Here is a 22,268-nt window from a genome sequence, read left to right on the forward strand (position 1 = left end):
TCCTGTTACCCTTTATAGTTTAGGTAGATAAAGGTCTCAGTCACATTTGAGTAAAATAATCCTATTTCTATAAATGTCATAGGATCTTTTTTTTAAAGATATTTTATTTTCACGGACCCCTTGCAATTACACCACGGACCACTAGGGGTCCGCGGACCCCCGGCTGAGAAACACTGCTATAAGCTGCATCGTTGGGACGTGCATGGTAAATGTGCTTGTGAAGGTTGGGACCCTGAAAGGACAATGTAATTCAACCTTGTCCAAGTTGCTGAAACACGTCCAAATACGACTTCGTCAGCGTGCGCTACTCGTTTCATGTCGTTAGTGAGTTATTATCGTGCGCGCTGTTCACACAGCTGGGAAGTTAGTGCGCAGTTCTGCAGCGATGAAAGGAAATGCTCTCTCCTGATTGGCTGAGCTGTCCCAGCCCCCCCCCCCCCCGCCGCCGCCCCCATCCACTGTGCATCCGTCAGTACGCTCAAGGAACCCGATAGAGGGCTTGTATGGCAGCGGTCCCGACGCGTCCAGGAGAAACGATGCTTTTTTTATATTAAACTAAAGAAGAAGAAGAAGAACCCCCCCCAACGCAAAGCAAAGCGAAGCGGCGGCTGCTCAGCGGAGGTAAGATTTGCGCGTCGCTTTCTAAGCCACGGCGGGTCTCGGGGGAGGGTTCGCCGACTCAAGCCGGCGTCGGTTCATTCAGCGGCGGCGGCGGGTTAGCCGGCATGAGGCTGCCGAAGCATGGCAGCGCGACGGAGTTCAGTAATGAACCCCGGCCGGGGGCGGGGGGTGGGGGGGGGTAAGCTGTCCGTGTCCTCGGCAATTTATTTACCGAGCCTTGCCCTCGGAGCTCGGGTTTTGTCGCTCGTTCGCCAGCTAGCGGTTAGCTAGCGGCTGCCGGTGTATCGTGGATTTGTGCTACCTGTCGAGACGTGCTACTCAGCGGTTCTGCGCATGCGCGCATGCGGTTGAGGAATAAATTAAACGTGTGTAGCGCTTTTGTAACAACGTGGCTTTACAATAGACGGGGTGAAACAAGACGACGGATAAGCGTAACACAGACATAGAGGGGTGGATGGGAAGGGGGGCTACGAGAGGGAGAAGAGGCAGCCGCACACACGACGCCAGTACGGTATAGAATGTCCTATTATGGGCACTGTACGCCAGCAGTACCACTCTCCCTACTCAGACAGATAAAACAGGGGGGAAGACAAATAAACGTCATAAAGCACAGATGAAGTCTGCAGAGGTGGGTCCTGGGTGGTGACTGGGATGCGGGCAGATCGCAGCAGCGTCTCGTGCTGGGGGACTTGGAGCTCCGAGGCTGGGTTCGTTTCGCACCACGGTAGCGTTTTTCGACAAGGCAGCATAAATCGTCACAACACCGGCTGTGTGTGAGTGTGTAGGGTTTGACAGCTCGTGCTGTCACTAATCTACTCATATAACCACTTTTCTGGGCATTTGGGGGGAGGGAGTTGGAGTGGGGGGGGGTTTAGGGGCAGGGGGAAGGCGGTTAGCTGGCAGGATGAAGAGGAGGGAGATTTAGACGGGTGGAGAACCAAACCGCTACATTGTAGCGGGGTTCTTCTAGTCTACTCATATATTTTCGTAATGTGTGTGTATGTGTGTGTGTGTGTGTGTGTGTGTGTGTGTGTGTGTGTGTGTGTGTGTGTGTGTGTTAGTGTAGATAGCGCAACCGAAAACTGAAGCACTTATGATCCTAATTCTTTTTGGAGGTGGTAGGTATTGTCTCAGAGAGTAAGGGGAAAATCCCAGAAAATTAAAATTATGCATAATTATGCATAAATATGCAAAATATGCATTTTTCTAAAAATGGCTAAAAATCACCTTTCTCGGCATTTCAGATGATTCTGAGCATCTTTGATTTTTTTCACCTATATAAAAAAATGTTCTGGGACTTAGAAATGTTTTGGCATGATGCAAAATATATGCACTTTTGCAAAAATGCACTTATGATCCTAATTTTTTTGGAGGTGGTAGGTATTGTTCCAGAGAGGACCAGAAAATTAAAATAATTATGCATAATTATGCAAAATGTGCATTTTTCTAAAAATGTCTAAAAACCACTTTTCTCGGCATTTCAGATGATTCTGAGCATTTGGGGGGAGGGAGTTGGAGTGGGGGGTTAAACCACTTTTCTCGGCATTTCAGATGATTCTGAGCATTTGGGGGGAGGGAGTTGGAGTGGGGGGGGGTTTAGGGGCAGGGGGAAGGCGGTTAGCTGGCAGGATGAAGAGGAGGGAGATTTAGACGGGTGGATAACCAAACCGCTACATTGTAGCGGGGTTCTTCTAGTCTTACTATATTAGTGATGAGGGTTTTACTGTTAGTTTGTTTCTGTTGCTGGTTCGAAACACCATGTCCAGTACGTCTATCTGATTATTACCCCCCAAAAAAAGGAGTTGCCCCGTTAGATTTTCACCCCCTTCAGAATTACTTGTTTTTGTTATCACCAAACAAGAATGGCTATTTTTATTCTGTCTGTATGTGACAATTTACATGGGAAATAAACAGATTCGGATAATCCTTAAAAAGAAAAAAATCCTAGTGTCGTTCTTCGGGACATCCCCATCCCCCTTTTGACCTTGAGTGCGTTCTTTTGCCTCTGAAGTCAGTTTAAATGATGAAAAACTATTTGAATTCTCTTTTTAAATCGAGTATAGGTAAAATGTGTTATTCACTAAAAACCACCGACGCGCCCCCCCCCACACACACACACTCATGACCCTTTCTAGATCACCTCCCAAAGAAACTTGTCCAAATCCTTTAAAGGTGTTTTTGCGTAGCAGTACTGAAGGTCGGCAATTGTGCTTTGTGCTAAATACAGGGGGCTTTTGATTAGCAAAAGTAGAACACTGCAATGGCAATTTAACCTGCCGATGAAGGTTAAGGTGGGTTAATGTGTATGAGATACAGTAAAAGTGTGAGATTGTTTCAGACACAAAAGACGCACATCAACGTACGTTCTTGCGAGAAAAAAACCACACCTGCCTCACCCATTTGTGTAAAGACAGTAGGCCATGTCAGATTGTAAATTTGAGAAAACATAACCTGTAACATTTAGTTATGAATACCATAAACATAATCATGTGATGTGAAGAAACCTGTGACTATGTTTGTGTGTGTGTTTATGTGGTTGCTAGCGAGCTGTAGAGAGGATTTATAGCTCATTTAAAGGAAGAGGAGTGGTTTCCTGTTTGTAGAGTGACTTCCAGAGTGAAACTTGTTTGCATTTCACCTAGTAACTCAACAGAGACGCTGTTGTCACAACCGTTCACACCATTGGAGTTACTTTGGAGTCAGTAGTAAAAGCTTAGGAGTTTGTTAAAGTTGTACTACAGGTCACATGTTGCTATTCATCTTCTGGAATTAAAGAGTTAGGTTCAGCATTGATTAAAAACATATAGCGTAGCCACGGTGAAATCTTGAATGGAAAGGTCGTAAGGGTGGGTTGCTGAGCCTAAATAGCTACAAGGGAAAACTTCTGTGGTATTGCCCAGGGTGCTTCTGCCATTACCTGAGTGTTGTAGAGGGAAAGTTATCATGTTAAGCCGAGGACACGCTACACATTGTGAGGCTTGATTATAACCCTGATTTGGCCATGACAACTGATTGTCAAGATTGCGGAGAGTCTGCACCGGTTTGTAGAAAGTAGGGCAGTTCACTATAGACAGTTGGTACAGTTTTTATTTGGTAGTATGCGGGGGGTTTAGGACTCAAATCAAATCACCCCCCCCCCCAACTGATTCTTTGACCAGTCGGAGCCGTCACAATTATGTAACACGTTGGATTTTTATGATTCAAATCTACGCAAGTCTTGTAGTGTGAGCTGGTGAATGAGCAAAAATATTAATTGTGTACGGCTCTAAGGTTGGTAAGACTAGAAATCTGTAAATTTCAATTGTTAAGTGTGCAGTAATTTATCTTTTCGCAAAACTGATATGATTACACATGTTGTGTAGTCTGTCCATGTGGAGCACTTATTCAGAGCTTTGCAAGATAGATGGACTAATTTACCTTTTCTTTTCTCAGTGTTGAGGATGGTTATTTGACTGATTAAAAACCAAACCAACAAAACAAGAGTCAGCTGCAGACAGTGCTCTCACCTAGACCGGTGTCATTGTTTTATGCTACATTTGAACAGCTTAATGAAGCCCCACAGTTTGAAAGAGCTACAGAATGATATGTATGAAATAACTTTATCTTTCCATGGGAATACTATTGCAATCAGGCTTTCTGTTTAAACACTGACAAAGTTGACTCATTATTGCCATTGCTTCAGTTCTTTAAATCTGCCTTAAGACGCAGAAACAACAACCTCAGTTCACCAGACAGTCACTTCCTCATGAGATGGCTTGTCTGGGAAATGGAAAGAAAAAATGTTGAAGCTAAAGAAGTGATTTCCAAAAACCATAGTGGGAACCAAATATGGAAAATGGTTCACTAAAAGAAAACAGGCTTTGGCTGTGAGTCCCAGGTCACCACTATATTGTCATGTTGCCAAAGCTTTCCTGAAATGCTGGAATAAAATATGAATCAAATAATGACAATGCTGAATTTTGCTCCATTTGTCAGTTGCCCACAGAATCAGTTTACTGTCTGGACAATAAAAGGCCCATGACCCCTTAGAGAAAAGCCATGAGAACCACTGGGCTTAAGCATTGTTGCTGGTCATTCACCAGACTGGAAATAGACTGGAATCCAAACTGGCAGTAGATTGACTCCTCTCAAAATATCGAATCAATGGAGCATAAAAATGTAGATTGTGTTCACTGCCATTGGTACAGGCTGCTATTTGGCCCTGCTGTAGTTTTGCTTTCTAGGTTCAGCTGTCTGGAGATGTGACCAGGCCAGTTGACTGTACTTGTTAGGGGGTTCATCAGATGTTTTTATCAAAGGCCAAGAAACATGAGCAGCTTTTTGTACTTCCTCTGAATTTATTCTTCACAGACAAATTGACTATTGGAAAATTACTGAGTAACTGTAAGGTCAATGAAAAGCTAATCATACATTTACCTTATGACTCATGCCAGACAAACGTAGTGTAATTACATTTCGTGATTGCAGTTAAATTAATCAAAGTCAGTCTTAATGTCTGATGTGGCCTTTCTGGAGTATCTTGTTTGAATGCTGTCTTTGTTTTATCTTATCCCTTTGCTTAATTTATTTGATTCTATTTACATCTGCCTAATATTAGTATGGTGTGAATGAAGGGGTTTGCATGTTGCAGTTAGGGTGTAGAGAGGTAATTTTAGGGCAGACATTGGGGTGTTTTGGCATAAGCATTAAGAAGGGTGGAAATGGGACTGTCAGCTGTCCAGGTGAGTGTCATTTGTTAGTTTAACCATGGTTTTACTTTGTTCTATAGTTATTTAAGCTCGGCTACCCATTGTGTGTGGCTCCATTCTTCAGAGCATGAAAGCACCCATTTGAGTCGGGCTTCAAGGCTTTTCTCCAATCAGCCTGTAGTTCAATTTTTTCTGGAAACCGAGGCACTGCAAATCATGTCTAACTGCAACAGAGACATGGCTTATTAACAGTTGGCTGTTGGCCTTTTATCCTTCCTTTTTAAACACAGAGGCCTACCTTTTCTGTTCTGGTAATTAAGTGCAAAGCTGACTTAAACTCTGTTTTACTCTGCTTGCAACACAGCCAACCTCAGGTTTTTAGCTAACCCCTATTACACCGTGAATGGTCTTTTGAGTCACCTTTCAAATAGCAAGAAATTACGGTAACACTTTAGTATGGGGAACATAAAAAAACTTAATTACTAGTGAATTAGTAATGATCAAGATGTCACTTTAGTATGGGGAACATATTCTAAGTAACAAAAACTTAATTTACAGTAATTTAACACTATGAACACTTGTAGTTTTGTGTTTTGTTATGTAAGAACAGACCATATTCATTAAGTGTTAGTAAGGGAGAATAACTCTTCTTGTGGTACTACCACCTTATAAAGTCCATACTAAGCAAAGCATATTGAGATGGTACTAATAAGCAATACTTCTGAGGTTATAGAGGGAAAACTCATAGTTCATGGCTTACTGGTTGTATAATAAGGCCATGCAGAATAAGGCATTAATGAGTACGTAATAATGACCAATTAAGAGCCAATATGTTGTTAATTTGCATGCTAATAAGCACCTAATTAATGGTGACTACGTTCCCCATACTAAAGTGTTACCAAAATTACATGCTGTGATGCACATTTTTGTTCCACAAATAACTTGCTTGCTGCTGTAGTTGCATTTCCCCTTGGCTTCAAAAGAGTCAGGAGACAGGACCCATTATTTTGTGAAAGAAATTAACTGTGCTTAAGGGTGTTGTACATTGCACAGAGTGTAATGTGATTGTAAAGGCTTCTGGCTCTAAATTGTGATTGAGGGCTATAAATACATTTGACTGGCTTGCTAGCTAATGTTTCACTTGCTATCAAACCTAAAAACCATAAAGGTACATCCGTAATGGCAAGCACTGCCAGGGCTATGTGGAGTACTGCAACAACTCGTGTGCTCTACCAACAAGAAACGTGATATTACTCGCCATTGGGTCAACATTGTGTACCCCCCCCTTCCCCCTTTTCTCCCCAATCGGCTTTGTGCATAACTGTAGTCCACTGACATGCGGTTTCTATTGCAGCGGTCATACCAGTTCCTGTTGGTTGGCGTGTGGTATTGACAGTGGCATATTTTTCACGATGCCTGCGAGATTTACCATGGATAAATGTCAACGACATGCACAGAATTGCTGGCAAACTTTCACCTTACATAGACACGTTGGTCCTTGACTAACGGGTCGGAGCCTTTAGTCGACTGGTTAACGTTGTCGCTTGCGGAGTGGGAGACATGAGTTCGCGTCCCGATTGTGACGACGGTTCCCGGATTGCCCCCCAAATTCGCTACAATATCAAGTTAAGCCCACAATTATGAGGATGAGCAGACGGACGGACGGAATTGTGGACATAACTTGATATGTACAACTTGAAACGTTTCGCCCCTTTATTGGTAGGCGCAGGTGAAAGTTTGCCGACAATTCTGTGCATGTCGTTGATATTTATCCATGGTAAATCTTGCAGGCATCGCGAAAAATATGCCACTGTCAACAGCGCATGCCAACAAACAGGAAACTGGTATAACCGCTGCAGTGGAAACCGGAAGTCAGTGGACTACAGTTATGCAGGGTCGATTGTATCCGGCCAATTACCCCATTCCTCCGAGCCGTCCCGGTCGCTGCTCCACCCCCTCTGCCGATCCGGGGAGGGCTGCAGACTACCACATGCCTCCTTCAATACATGTGGAGTCGCCAGCCGCTTCTTCTCACCTGGTAGGAGTTTTGCCAGGGGGACGTAATGCGAGGGGGGATCACGTCATTCCCCCCAGTTCCCCCTCTCACCCGAACAGGCGCCCCGACCGACCAGAGGAGGCGCTAGTGCAGTGACCAGGACACACACTCACATCTGGCTTCCTACCCGTAGACATGGACAATTGTGTCTGTAGACGCCCGACCAAGCCGGAGGTAACACGGGGATTCGATCTGGCCATCCCCATGTTGGTAGGCAACGGAATAGACCGCTACGCTACCCGGACGGCCCAACATTGTGTATTTTTTGAGAAATGGAGACAACTAAAAGCTTTAAAATTAATTGAAAGCAATGCGGCATTGGCTGGTTTTCTCATTAGTAAGTAATGAAGCAAACAACGGAAGTGGGACGGACAGCTTCTGTGTGCGTAAGTCGTGGATTGTACCATCTAAATACAAAAAACTATGGCATGATTAGAAGAAACTGTAAACACACCATAACCTCAATAGATTAGTAATACCGGTGTTGTGAAAAGAATTTAAACTGGACAACTAAAGCGGCACCAAGTAAATGTTTTGCGCCACCATATCATTAAACTCATTTCGGTTACGTATATACCGTATTTCCCAGACTACAAGTCGCACTCAGCAAAAAACGCTTTATTGCGAGGGAAAAAACATAAATCGCTTCAGTGTATAAGTCGCATTTATATGGCGGTACAGCATAGAGCTCTGCTCGGGAGCGTCCTCTTAATCCCGTTCCCACTGGATTTCTGACCATTACTGCCCGCGATGAGTGTGTCCACTCCCACCTGCACCCGCAAACAAACACACCCACAATGAGTGTGTCCACTCCCACCTGCACCCGCAAACAAACACACCCGCAATGAGTGTGTCCACTCTCACCTGCACCCGCAAACAAACACACCCGCAATGAGTGTGTCCACTCCCACCTGCACCCGCAAACAAACACACCCGCAATGAGTGTGTCCACTCTCACCTGCACCCGCAAACAAACATGCCCGCAATGAGTGTGTCCACTTTCACCTGCACCCGCAAACAAACACACCCGCAATGAGTGTGTCCACTCCCACCTGCACCTGCAAACAAACACACCCTCAATGAGCGTGTCCACTCCCACCTGCACCCGCAAGCAAACACACCCACAATGAGCGTGTCCACTCCCACCTGCACCCGCAAACATTCTGGCCATTCACGCCTGCACAGTAGAGTTCCATTGATTTTGCGTGTTCTCCCATCCCGCAGGAGAAACCTGTTATTTTTCTGTGTAGTATTAATAAAGCGATGCATGCCTGTCGTAGTGACGAAATTACATTCTTGTGCACAATTACATTCATACTAGTGTAATAATTACGGTTATTTTAGTACAATAAGTACACTTATTCTAGGGCAACATTACATTGTATTTATTTTACTTGTCATACGGACGAATGTCGCTATAGCAAAGTGAGACACGTTTCTCGGCGGTATCTTGTTTAATATGTGCAGGAAGAAGTGCTTTATCTTTGACCAGGGAGAACGGATCAGGTGTGTCGCTTCAACCCTGAGGTGCCAGATTTGTGCCTGTTGTAGATCACCACTTTTTGCACACGTGTCGCAACTAACAAAGTCCAGTTCATTTCCATCTTTGTCAGTAACAACTGAGACAAATTTCCAAATGTCAGACTTGCCTTGCTTAGCTTTTGTATTGTAATGACCTGCTTTGACCTTTTTGAATTCATTTGTTGCTTCCATCCTTCAGGTTTGCACTAGCTAAATCCCGGGACCCGCGGTTTATTTTTTGACACGCCGCTCCCACCCGCAGCGGAGTTAAAACTGCCCCGTCCCGCGAGATTTGCATTGGATTCCCAATCCCAATGCAGTCCTCTAGTACAGTAAATTGAGTTACAAGATTAAACTTGATTGATAATGCAGTGTGACAAAATTACGTTGTATAAATCGCAGGACCGGCCAGATGAGTAAAAAAAATCAGCGATTTATAGTCCAGGAAATACGGTAGTGTGATGGCAATGGAAAAATGACAGTCACTTCCCCAGAATCCTTGTTTTTGTTGCCATGCATTTTGTCTGCCACTGGGCAGAAAACCCCTCAGGAAGCAGGGATTGCTTTCCAGCACACATAAGTATAGCAATTTAACTTTTCCTCATCTGTGAACATACCTCCTCTTCTTCTGTGACAGTCTTTTGAGCTACGGCTTGTAAATAAATCCACATATCTTTTGGCTACAATATGAAAAAAAAGCCATTTGGTGGTCTGTAAGACAGTTGAGGTAAAATTCATTTCAGAAAATTCAAAATTTTACCTGGTTCTGAGTGAAACAAAAGCAAGTTTACACCGAGTAATAATTGAAACAACAAACAGGTGAGTTAACAGTACTGTGAACCGCTGTTGTCCTGAGAATTTGGAGGCTTTGAAAGCTTCGCACAGCTGTAGTTTATTTTTTCTATTGCTGTACTTAGGTTCTCAAGAAAACAATGTCCTTTGAGATGAAGAACTGGAATATCACAAAAAAACAAAACCAAGAACAAAACGAAAACTAGAAAGGTGTACCTGAGTATAAAACAAAACAAACTGAGGGAGCTGACACTGACCTCGTTCTGCACTCGATGCAATATATGTAAAATTGCAACAAACCACAGCGCTATGTGCATTATTAGTACGCATGACATACCAGCCATCATGACTGAATTGTCTTTGTGTATGGCTGCTATTGTCAAACCAGTCACAGGTTTAAGTGGAAAAGAGGCCCGGATGGGAATGGAGTATGAATAGTCCTTGTTGTCCCCGAGAGCAGGATAAGCGGCTTGGATAATGGATGGATGGATAGTTCTTGTTGTTGTCAACGGTTTGATGGAGCAGCCAGGCATGATTCTAAATCTCCATTCAAAATCTCATTGTATCATGAAGACATTGTAAATAATCTTCTCCAGGTCATACTTGTTGCCGATCTGTGATCGGGGGGGGGGGGACAACAAAACATTATATAAATTATAAAACTGGTTGAAAATAGTTTCTACTCACCTGCCAAATACCCTGAACACTTATTACAAGGTGGGCTAAGGGCTAGCACTGGGAATTGGCAGTACTTTCCGATTAGATAGAACAATATTTTATGCAGTATACAAAACAATATTTACAATACATACAATTAATATGTATACATACATATGAATATTATATACAATACAATATCTTAGTGCTAATTCGATACGGAGTGCAATTTTTCAAATATCACTATTATAAATATTGAGGTTTTTGTTATTATAAATACATCAGTTTTATTACAGTTTTTAAGGCCCCATCCCCTTATTATCTACCGTAAAATGTGGAAATTGCCACAATCCTAGGAAAATGTGCAACAAAATACACATTTTAAGCGCTGTGTATTACAGAAACCTAAAACATTAATTAACCCTAAGTAAATATTTACACTTTCCAAAATTGAAATATTCAAACATGTAGATATCATTAAATCAAACCTCTTCACAGCATCTGCTAACTGTGCTTCAACATTGCAAATCAAGGAAAATGCTGCGATATTATAATCATTACAGTTTAGTATTGCAATTTTGTACTGAATCGATCTCCCCCTCCCCCACCCCTACAAAGGCTGATCAGGAACAATGCATGCATTTTATTTTCTGCATGGCTCTCTCCAGTACCTTGAATTCATTAACCGCATGCATTTTATATTCTGCATGGCTGTCTCCAGTACCTTGAATACATCAGCCCCTTTGGTGTATATTGGGTCTGTGGGAATAGTACAGACAGTATGTTATGCAATGCCGAAGTGTAGTGGTGGCTCAGCTGTCAGTCACATTCCAAGCTGTTAAATGTCAGTTTCAGGTTCAGTGTCGCTCGCAGCCTGTCATAACTCATCCTTGTTTCTATCCCATATTTTCTATTTCTGCACCGTTCACTAGCAAACAAATCCAAATTGCCAGAAAATAAAAGTTTAGGCTTATTCTATGCATTATTAAATCAATATCTAGCTAAAGGCTTAAATTATTTTATAGTTATTCCAAGTAATTTGCATTTTCCAATACTTTTATTACTTGTGTTGTTCAAATGTCTTTTCCACTTTTTCTTTTGTGAGCCTTGCTAAGAACATGGAAATCTACATTACAATCTTTTCATGGCATTATTTTGGATTAAACACTAAATTGCTCTTGTCTGCACTCAGATTACTGAATCTGAACCTCTGTCATCATTAATAATCCCTCTGTGAGTGCGTGTTTTGAAGCGTTCAGATTAAGTCTTCACAGATTGTGACTGGATGTCTTATCAGGATGTGATTGGGTGTTGATGTCAAGAGTCGATAGGTCGGGGGACATTGCACTGAGATTTGTTCTCTCAGGGTAGCCTTGCTGTAAAGCAATAAACCAAACAATTACAATCTGGATTCATTCCCTTGGCACTGGCAGACATCAAAATCAAGTGCGTTTTAACTTGAACTCTTGTTGGTTGAAATGGTAACGCATTTTTACCTTATCTCTGTGATTCTCCTTTCATCTATAACATCGAAAGTCCTCTGCTGTGCAGTTAATTTTAGATATGCTTCTATCTTAAACATAAACACTCACGTTTATGTTTAAGATAAAAGCATATCTCTCTCAGCCAAGGTGAGAGAAATGTGCTTATACTCTCCCAGCCGATCCAGCTTGGTCTACTGCATCCTGTGGGCCCAGGGGCCACAGTCCTGCCTCGAGCTGTGCCCGAAGAGGTAACACTGAGGGGGGTCTGACAGGACGCGGAAGTGGGGCAGGCTAAGCTAACTGCTAGCCCATGCAGACCGGCAGTTCCGATAACACTGCGGGCAGTCTGGCGGCGACCTCGCCTAGCCTTGACTGTGTTTTAGTGTCATCCTGTGGAGTGCAGGAAGGTGTGTCAAATGTGTCTGGCTGGGAGAGCTGGCGTTGGATCAGCTGAGGGAGCTTGGTCTGCTACATCCTGTGGGCCCCAAGCCTTGACCGGAGTTGCACCCGAAGAGGAAACACTGAGGACGGTCTGACAGGACACGGAAGCAGGGCAGGCTAAGCTAACTGCTAGCCCATGCAGACTGGCAGTTCTGACAGTCATCTTGGCTGGCGTTCGTTCTCCTTGACAGTGATTTTTTTTTTTTTGTAGTGTAGATATATGGGTTAGTTTGGATATATATGTTCTGGTAGTTTTTGGATGTGTGTTTTTGTCTTTGTGTTGCACTGCTGTGGGCTGGGGAAAAACGTTTCCTTTAATTTCATGTGTGCAAGTGCATGACATGAAATGACATATAAAGTGTTTCTGATTCTGATTTCTGATCATTTAATCTAAAGAACTCAAGTTTATGTCCAGAAAAGTGCAGTTAATATTGCTGGTGATGTTCTTGCTTGTAGTATTTAGTATTTTCAGATTGTAGTGTTCTCATTCGTTTTTCTGTCTGGCTGGAAAAGCTGTGATTAATTTATGTTTTTTGGCCAGGCTATTTGTTAAAGATATATAGCCTATATAATCAGAAAAAAAATGTTGCATGAGAATTAAGGAAAGCCAAAGTTTGGAAAGTGATCTGAGTTCTCTATACACCTTAAATATACGATTAGGCACATTTTAGAGTCCATTTTATTTTCAGGCTACCCTATTAAACCTTTACAAAAATGGTCTAGTATTACTTTTTAAATATAGTTTCTTTTTCTGTCCTCAGAGGCTTTTCATCAGCGTGCTGACCAGGCCAGTGACTGTCTGTCATGCTGTCCAGGTTAAGGACAACCTGGTCCCTGCGACCATGTGTCTCTGCTTACAGATGGGCACACACCAAAGAAAAGGGCAAGCCCCTCATGCTCAACCCTCGCACCAACAAAGTGAGTGAACCTGTGTGTGTGTGTGTGGGTGTGTGTGTGTGTGCGCACGCGTGCACATGCATGTTAACAAGAACATATGTCTGCACTTAAGTTAAGCCATCAGACCATGTGTTACTAAAATACGAATGAATTTTCAGTAGGGAGGTAGTGCTTCTAAGCAGGGGATGGGGCTCACCCCACTCTGGTAAATGGCAGGGAAAACACTAGTGTGCAAGTGTTTTGCTGAGAGAAATGACATTATACAATTATAAACGCCACGGTGGATAAGCAGATGGAGACTTTCATGAGCATGTGTTGCAATATGTAAGCCAATTGGATCTAAATCCATGCCATTTGAGCAATGATATAAAGTAGGCTAATTGGCATAAGCTATGTGGCTTCCAGAGAGACCCACTGGGTAGTGGTTCATTGGTTTGCATTTAATTTCTCTGTAATACCCTTTTGCACCAAGACAAGCATCACAGCAATAGCACTGTAACACCCAATAGTTGTCATTCATAGCGGTCATTTATAGTAGGACTTATACATTTGAATAGCAAGTCACAATTTTAGATATTCTATTAGATGTAACCCTGAAACACACACACACACACACACTCCAGCCAGCACCCCCATCCCACCATCCCTAGCATCTACAGTTCAGCAGTAGGCCTTCAAATATTTTTTTCTTGTTTTTTCTCCATTTGATTTAATTAATGTAACATAATATAATAATTGTCAAAGTGGTCTTTGGCAAGATTAGATATCACCTGAAGGCCTCTAACTGTACTGTGTCATATGTTTTGTCCTTCCCTCATTCAAGCTAGGTCTACTCACTCACAATGGAAGCCCACACCCTTATGTCTCTGAAGAGGTGGCAATTTATCTAATTATATCACAGGACAGGAATAGTGGTGAACATTCCTGTGTTAAGGACTGGGTGTAGTGTGTTTACATGCTGTCCATCTTCAGCTAGCCAGTCAGTATTGTATGGGTAACACTTATGTGTAACCTTTAAATTTTGCATTTTAGGTATTGGACTGACACTGTCAACCAAGTACAGTATTCCATCACATAAAGTGATTAGGTTGTACAGAAGTCTATGACAGCAATGTGAAACTACGAACAAGAAAAAAGAATGTCAAAGAGGATACAAATGAATCTACCCAAGCTGAAATCTAATTCAGTCTCTATTTAAAGGGTTTAAATATATGCTTATTGTGAAAATAAGAGCTAGATTACATACCTTTTAAAAATACTTGACTTCTGACAATGTTTAATGAGCTGAATGATGTCCTTTTAAACAAGCTTAAAGCTACATCTTGCGATTTTTTTTTTCCTACCAAAATTAGTGTACAGATTTTTTTATTTTTATTATTATTATTATTATTTTTATTTTTGGGGATTTTGATATACTATATTAATCCCCTTGGGGAAATTCCTCTCTGCATTTAACCCATCCTAGCTGTGTAGCTAGGAGCAGTGTGCAGCCGCCATACAGCGCCCGGGGACCAACTCTAGTTCGTCTTGCCTTGCCTTGGTCAGGGGCACAGACAGGAGTACTAACCCTAACATGCATGTCTTTTTGATGATGGGGGAAACCGGAGCACCCGGAGAAAAACCATCGCAGACACGGGGAGAACAATGCAAACTCCACACAGAGAATGACATGGGATGACCCTGCAAGGTTGGACAACCCTGGGGTTTGAACCCAGGATCTTCTTGCTGTGAGGTGACAGCGCTAACCACTGACCAACTGTGCCACCCAAATGAAATCTGGCCCAGATGAAATTGCACCCACCCATGATTCAAGACACAAAAAATAAAACATAAAACTTGCCTGAATGACTACCAACCGGTGGCCCTCACCTCAGTGGTCGTGAAATGCTTTGAAAGGCTGATAAAAGACCACATCTGCACCTTCCTCCCCTGCTCCATGGACCCGCTGCAGTTTGCTTATCGTCCAAACAGATCCACAGATGACGTTGTCTCCCAGGTACTGCACACCACACTCTCTCACCTTGACAGCCGGAAGGGGGGCTACGTGAGACTGCTGTTCGTTGACTATAGTTCAGCTTTCAATACCATAGTCCCCACCAGGCTGGCTGGCAAGCTGAGTGAACTGGGACTGAACACCCCCCTGTGTGCCTGGATCTTGGACTTCCTAACCGCCAGGCCCCAGGTGGTCAGGGTGGGTAGTCACACCTCCAGCTCCCTTACTCTGAATACAGGATCCCCCCCAGGGCTGCGGCCTCAGCCCCCTACTGTACTCTCTGTACACACACAACTGTGTGGCCAGGTTCAGCTCCAACTCCATCATCAAGTTTGCGGACGACACAGTGATGGTGGGTCAGATCTCCGATGACGACGAGAAAGCCTACCGGGAGGAAGTCGCTGCTGTATCACTCTGGTGCCAGGACAACAGCCTCCTCTTGAATGTCTCCAAAACTAAGGAGATGATTGTGGACTTTAGGAGGGCACAGCAACAACAGAGGACGTACTCACCATTGAGGATTAATGGGACTACTGAGGAGAGGGTGAGCAGGTATAAATACCTGGGTGTCCACATTACAGAGGACCTCACATGGCACTCACATACAGACACTGGTGAGCAAGGCAAGGCAGCGCCTCTATCACCTCAGGCAGCTGAGGAAATTCAAAGTCTCCTGGAAGATCCTCCAGTCCTTCTACTCTGGGGCAGTGGAGAGCATCCCGACAGGATGCATCTCTGCCTGGTTTGGCAACAGCTCCGCCCAGGATAGAAAGGCTCTGCATAGGATAGTGCGTTCAGCTGAGCACCCTGCAGGACTTATACACCAAGAGGTGCCGAACCAGAGCCTACAGGATTATGAAGGACCCTCACCACCCCAACAACGGACTGTTCCAGCTGCTGTGGTCAGTCAAGCGCCTCTGCAGTCATGCTGCAAATACAGAGAGACTGAGACAGAGTTTCTTTCCTCAGGCCATCAGGACTATGAACTCTGACCTTACCAAATAGTTTTGCTGCTACAGCCTCAAGTTTTTTGGAGCAGCAAGCCTTCTGACTCGTCTAGCATATCACTTATTCATCTGGTCTCACAATATTGTCAGTAACAACAAAGGGCTCTCAAACACTAAGGAAGGACAAGCTCTAATGTATCTTCAGTAGTTTTGAATAGGTTAATACATGCGGTTTGACAAAAAGTAGATTTAGTTTGGGTGTCAAACCTTTATTATTGTATGCCTCGCGATAAAAGCACCGAGGAAGTAAAATTACTTTTTACAGCCAACAAGCACCGCTACTGTGCCAAACTTCCATAGTGAAGCTTTAAATTTACCTTTTGCACATTGTACACCCCTTTTATTATTAATTTATCAGTTATTAGCTTTTGGACACAAAAAGTTGGTTAACTTTTTGAAATTTATATAGTCCTCAAGGCTCTTTTTCTTTTTTCTTTTTTCTTTTTTTTTTTTGCTATCTGGGACCCAATTAACAGTCAATATGTTAGGGGAATTACAGGTCTACGTGGATTTACACTTCGATGGCAACCCAAGACTGACTCCGGGCCAGAGGTACAGTCACATTAGACTGCTGTGTTCTGGATTGTAGTCTGGCTGTCATGCTTTAGTGACCACAGAGGAGTTTTCCCTGTTTAGTGTTTTCCCCATGCTTGAAATTTATTCTTCTGAGGTTCTTCCCTTTGCTGTGTTTTGCATTTTGAAATAATCTGATTTAGAGTGGTATGGTGCCTATTGACACTGAGGGGTAATCTTTAAACGAATCAGTGTTGGTAGATGGAACATCTCCATGATGTCAGCTCGTAAGGAGGTCTGGGGAAAAAAATGGCTAATGTGCTGTTTGATGCCACACATTTTAGATATTGGACAGTGTGTGTTAAGAGGGCAGCATTGGCCTCTAGCTAATGAAAGCGGTGCACCATATTACAGCTGTAAACAGCTAAGTTTTCAATTTTCAAAAAAGGAAGCAGAATATGTATTCCGTGGTTTGTATATGTAATAACAGGTCTTTGGTGGGACAACAAAGATGTTTAGTGTATTTTAGTTTATACTGAAAGTGTGAAGTGAAATAACATCGTCAGCATGACTCAGCACTACAACAGGGGAGGCCCCCCTATACATTGCACCCACCATACTGGAGCTAGCTTGAGCCTCATACTTGTGTATATCCACATAGAGACACGTAAAACTGAGCAAGCTATGGCTGCCATGTGTTGCCAGTTACGGTTCATATTTCATTCAAGGCTGGGGCATTTCACACACACATACGTACACATTGCACGGACATGAAAATACTTTGCACATGTTTCACATCCTCTAACCCCTGGTCCCACTTACTACTCTCAATGTGTGTGTGTGTGTGTGTGTGTGTGTGTGTGTGTGTGTGTGTGTGTGTGTCTCGCTCGCGCTCTCTGTCTCTCTCTCTCTCTCTCGCTCTCTTTTCCTTCAGTGGGGTGTTTCTACCTAAGGTTTTCCTTATTGGCTTCTTGGAACTTATTCCCCACTTTCATCTCCTTTCCAATTCCCCCGCCTACGCTCACCTACAAAATTACTCTCTCCCTCTCCCTCATGTTAGAGTTGAATAGGTTACCTTGGTATGAAATATTCAGATCTGACCATATACAGAGCTTCAGTACATCTACAGGTCAGGAAGCCATGTCACAAGTGCATGTAGACTTCTTAACTGCAGTGTTTCGGGGAAATTCCCAGATTAGGACCCAAACTTCAGAGGGTCACTTTATCTTTTCCCCGGCCATTTGGGCTGTTTTCAAACCTGAAGGTCTGAACCAAGGTTTGTGTTTTTGTTACATTGTATACATTTGATCCGGCTTGTTTTGGTTTCACATTGCAATTATGCGAGCACACTAAAGAACTTTACATGACATACCTACGTCCTGCTGTCATCACCTACATGTGCTGCGTCTCCCTGTACTTGACATTGATTGGTTTGTAGACAGGCATGCATCTGATGTTGGCATGTTGTCAATTCAGCAGACAGCCTTCTATCGCCGTTTGAATTAATGGAGAAAATGAATGAATAGATTCATTTCATTGTCACTATAATAATATTGAGGTGGCATTGCTCTCCCATTCTCTCATATCCTCTCCGAAAATACCTGGAAAGTGTCAGCATTTTTGTGAGTTTTTTTCCAGTTGACTTTTTCTAACTTGGTGGCACAGTGGCCCAGTGGTTAGTGCTGTTGCCTCACAGCAAGAAGGTCCTGGGTTTGTACCCTGGGGTTGTCCAACCTTGAGGGTCATCCCAGGTCATCCTCTGTGTGGAGTTTGCTTGTTCTCCTCATGTCTGCGGTGGGTTTTCTCTGGGCGCTCCGGTTTCCTCCACCTTCAGAAAGACATGCATGTTAGGGTTAACACTCCTGTCTGTGGCCCTGACTGAGGCATGGCAAGACGAACTGGAGTTGGTCCCTGGGTGCTGTACAGCGGCTGCCCACTGCTCCTACACAGCTAGGATGGGTTAATGCAGAGCAGAATGTCCCTGCAGGGATCAATAAAGTATATTTAAAAATAAATAAATAAATAACGTCGTCGGACTGGCTCATATTTCCTTTTTCCGGTTCTGACGGTAGCCTGCCAGAACTTCCTGTAATTGGTCCAAAAGTCCGAACCATCCGAAAAATGTTTTCACACTGGAAACGAACCGAACCATGGTTCCCTTTGATCCGGACTGAGACCACCTGTTTTCGTGGACCAAGGTTCAGTTGTTTGGTCTGGACCGTAGTCTGCGGGAGATTTCATGCCTGTAATTTTGGTTCTGATCAAATCGAAAAGTCAGAAAGTCTGGAACAAACGAGGTGGGCGTGAAAGCCCCCTTAAACATACTTGCGCTGGTGCCTGCCAGGAAAAGTCTGTTGACTCCCATTGTGTTCACGTCCATACTCCTAGATTTCTTGGAAGTGATGCCTTACCTTTAATGGAATATGATGAAGCCTTTTAGTGAGGGCACAGTTTGGGCATTGTGAGTTAGACGTATGCTAGATGTTTCAACGGAATATGAAAGCAAGCGTTGGCCCTAGCATTAAGGATTCAGCAGTACAGGCAATAGAATTAGATTTTCATCATTAACAGCCAGTGGATGAGGTTTTCAGTTGATGCCGTGATGGCACATTCTATAATTTTCTGACATATTGGGAGAAGAGTGTGTTTGCATACTGAAGCCTAATGGACAGAAATGCACATTTGCACTGAAGATACAGAAGGCCTTGAACGTTGTGTTACATTCGATGTAGACATACAGAAAGTTGTTTTGTCATTAAGGTTATGCAATTAATCATGTTTAATTGTATATCTCTTTTTGCCTTTATTGCATATCTTCAGTATTGAAAGAGAAGAAGAAGTGGGGTAGTCAGAGAGATGAAGAAAGTAGACAGGAGTACAAGGAGACGCAGCATAAAGCGAAGAGAGAGGTGGCAAAGGAAAAGGCGTATGGTGAGTTGTATGAGAGGTTAGATGCTAAGGAAGGAGAAGAGGACTTGTACCGATTGGCTAAACAGAGGGGCTGAGCTGAGAAGGATGTGCAGCAAGTTAGGGCGATCAGGGATAGAGATGGAAATGTGCTGACAAGCGAGGAGAGTGTGCTGAGATGGTGGAAGGACCAATTATGTTTTACTACAGAATTTAATCATTGCCACCAACAATTACGCAATATCATCACCAAACACTGGCATATTCTGCAAGCTGATCCTACGCTTTGTGAACAGACTAAAACTCTTCCCCTCTTCACCTTTCGAAGAGCACCTACCATCAAGGACAGTGTTGTTCACACCTTTAAACCAAACACGCCACAACCGTCTTGGCTTGACTTAAAGGGTAACTGCAGATGCGGTAGATGCAGCCATTGCAATAATACAACAGATGTGAAGTACTTCACACACCCGCATACTGGGGAAAGAGTTCTTTATAAAACAGCTCATTAACTGTAGCACCACCACCTCTGTGGTGTATAAACCAAACTGCCCTTGTGGAAAAGCTTATGTTGGCCAGACAAAACGCTGTCTGAAGCAAAGGGTGTATGAGCATAACACAGCTATATGCACTAGCAACATGGATTATGCAATGGCCAAACATTATCATGAAGCCAGCCAGCAAGAGTTAAAGGGAAGGTTTACAAGATGGTTGTGAGACCAGCTACTATGTTATATGGTCTGGAGACAGTGGCCCTGAAGAAAAGACAGGAGGTGGAGCTGGAGGTGGCAGAGTTGAACATGCTAAGATTTCCATTAGGAGTGACGAAGAAGGACAGGATTAGGAATGATTATATTAGAGGGACTGCTCAGGTTGGATGGTTTGGCGACAAAGCAAGAGAGGCAAGATTGAGATGGCTTGGACATGTGTGGAGGAGAGATGCTGGGTATATTGGGAGAAGGATGCTGAATATGGAGCTGCCAGGGAAGAGGAAAAGAGGAAGGCCAAAGAGGAGGTTTATGGATGTGGTGAGGGAGGACATGCAGGTGGCTGGTGTGACAGAGGAAGATGCAGAGGACAGGAAGAGATGGAAACAGCTGAGCCGCTGTGGCGACTCCTAACGGGAGCAGCTGAAAGTAGCAGTAGTAGCAGTAGTAGTAGTAGCATATCTTCAGTATTGAAACACTTTCCTTTTAGTATTTATCAAATGCAACAGGGCAGTAAAACATTTTATTCCTCAAGTCTTTGATAACTGTAACAATCACATTATCTTGCAGGATAATTGTCAGTATCATTTTAGTCTTGGTCCTGCAGCTTTAGTTTCATGCCACACATACCCTAGTGAGGAAATATTAAAGATTTCGTAGCTGTCCATCTCATAACAAATTACAAACATATACATCCACTTAGCTGCTCTTAACTGATTTGAGACTAGAGGATACAAGCCATACTGTCCTGAGGCAAGCTGCAACCTCAGCACTGTCTTGTGTTGTTACAACCATGCATTTGTCATTTTGCGAGTAACACCATGCTGGTGCTGTCTCGTGTGTGTGTGTGTGTGTGTGTGTGTGTGTGTGTGTGTGTGTGTGTGTGTGTGTGTGCGTGTTCCTGATGTTGCAGTGCTGTCACGATGGAGCTTTGTATATTTAGCAAGATGATTCTCTTTTTCTCTCTCTCACTCTTTCCCTCTCACAGATGGGGATCAAAAGATAATACAGTTTTCTTGACCACACAACTGTAACATCCTCATTTCTCTCCATTATTTTCACTCCCACTAATGGCCTGTACTGTGGGTTTCTCAAGGTAGAAAACTTCCACCCCACCTCTCATCCCTCTCGCTCCTCTTTTCTCTCCTCCAGGGCATGGCTTTCTCCTTACAAGAGCGCCAGATTTTGGGGATACAGGGCCTGTTGCCTCCCAAAATTGAGACCCAAGACATTCAAGCCATGCGCTTCCAGAACAACCTCAAGAAGATGACTGACCCCTTACAGAAGTAAGATCATAGTCAGCTCAATACATGGTCTAATTTAGCCTTAATAATACCTTTTTGGATTTATGGAAGTGTGTTCTCTCCATCTAAAGCACAATCAATCAATTGCATTATTTGCATCGATCTAAAGCACCCAATAGATTCTTGAGCATACGGGGTCCATTCATTGACTATCTGAAAGAAAAATAATTTTCAATTACAGTCTGTAGTGATGCAACCTGGTACTCTTTACCATTTATCTGTACTCTTGTAATCCCTGCCTGTGTAATTTCTTGAAAACTGCTGTGAACCAAATTATATTATATATACCTATATTGTATGTCTGGCAGCTCTTTTTTTCCCTTTTTGTTGTTTTTGTTTTTTGTCTGTTAAATGTTGTTTTATTTTGTTTTATCTTGTTTGCATGTGTCTTGAATATAAAACTGAAAATAAAATACCCTTTTGGATGTTGCAGTCATTATCATTTTAATATGATATACCTTATGCCCTGTAATGGCCTGGCAGCCTGTCCAGGGTGTCTCCCCGCCTGCTGCCCAATGACTGCTGGGATAGGCTCCAGCATCCCCGTGACCCTGACAGCCGGATAAGCGGTTTCGATAATGGATGGATGGATGGATACCTTGTGTATCGGTCTTGTCTTTTTGTGCACATGCTTATTGTTCCACAAATTATTGACTTGCAGCAAATGCTTTGGTTAACCT

General features: G+C 43.2%; 1 protein-coding gene across 1 annotated transcript in view; it reads left to right on the forward strand.

Annotated features, from left to right (window-relative positions):
- The first annotated feature begins 506 nt into the window (after nt 1–506).
- Nucleotides 507–22,268, forward strand: part of me2 (malic enzyme 2, NAD(+)-dependent, mitochondrial) — a 38,611-nt gene continuing 16,849 nt past the window's right edge. Inside the window, exons 1-3 of the mRNA XM_056293609.1 lie at nt 507–621; nt 13,022–13,178; nt 21,437–21,570. Of these exons, the coding sequence (XP_056149584.1) occupies nt 13,065–13,178; nt 21,437–21,570 (248 nt within the window). The 5' untranslated portion in view covers nt 507–621; nt 13,022–13,064. The remainder of the gene's footprint in view (nt 622–13,021; nt 13,179–21,436; nt 21,571–22,268) is intronic.

This window comes from Lampris incognitus, chromosome 1 (assembly GCF_029633865.1).
Source record: "Lampris incognitus isolate fLamInc1 chromosome 1, fLamInc1.hap2, whole genome shotgun sequence".
In the NCBI taxonomy this organism is placed as follows: Eukaryota; Metazoa; Chordata; class Actinopteri; order Lampriformes; family Lampridae; genus Lampris; species Lampris incognitus.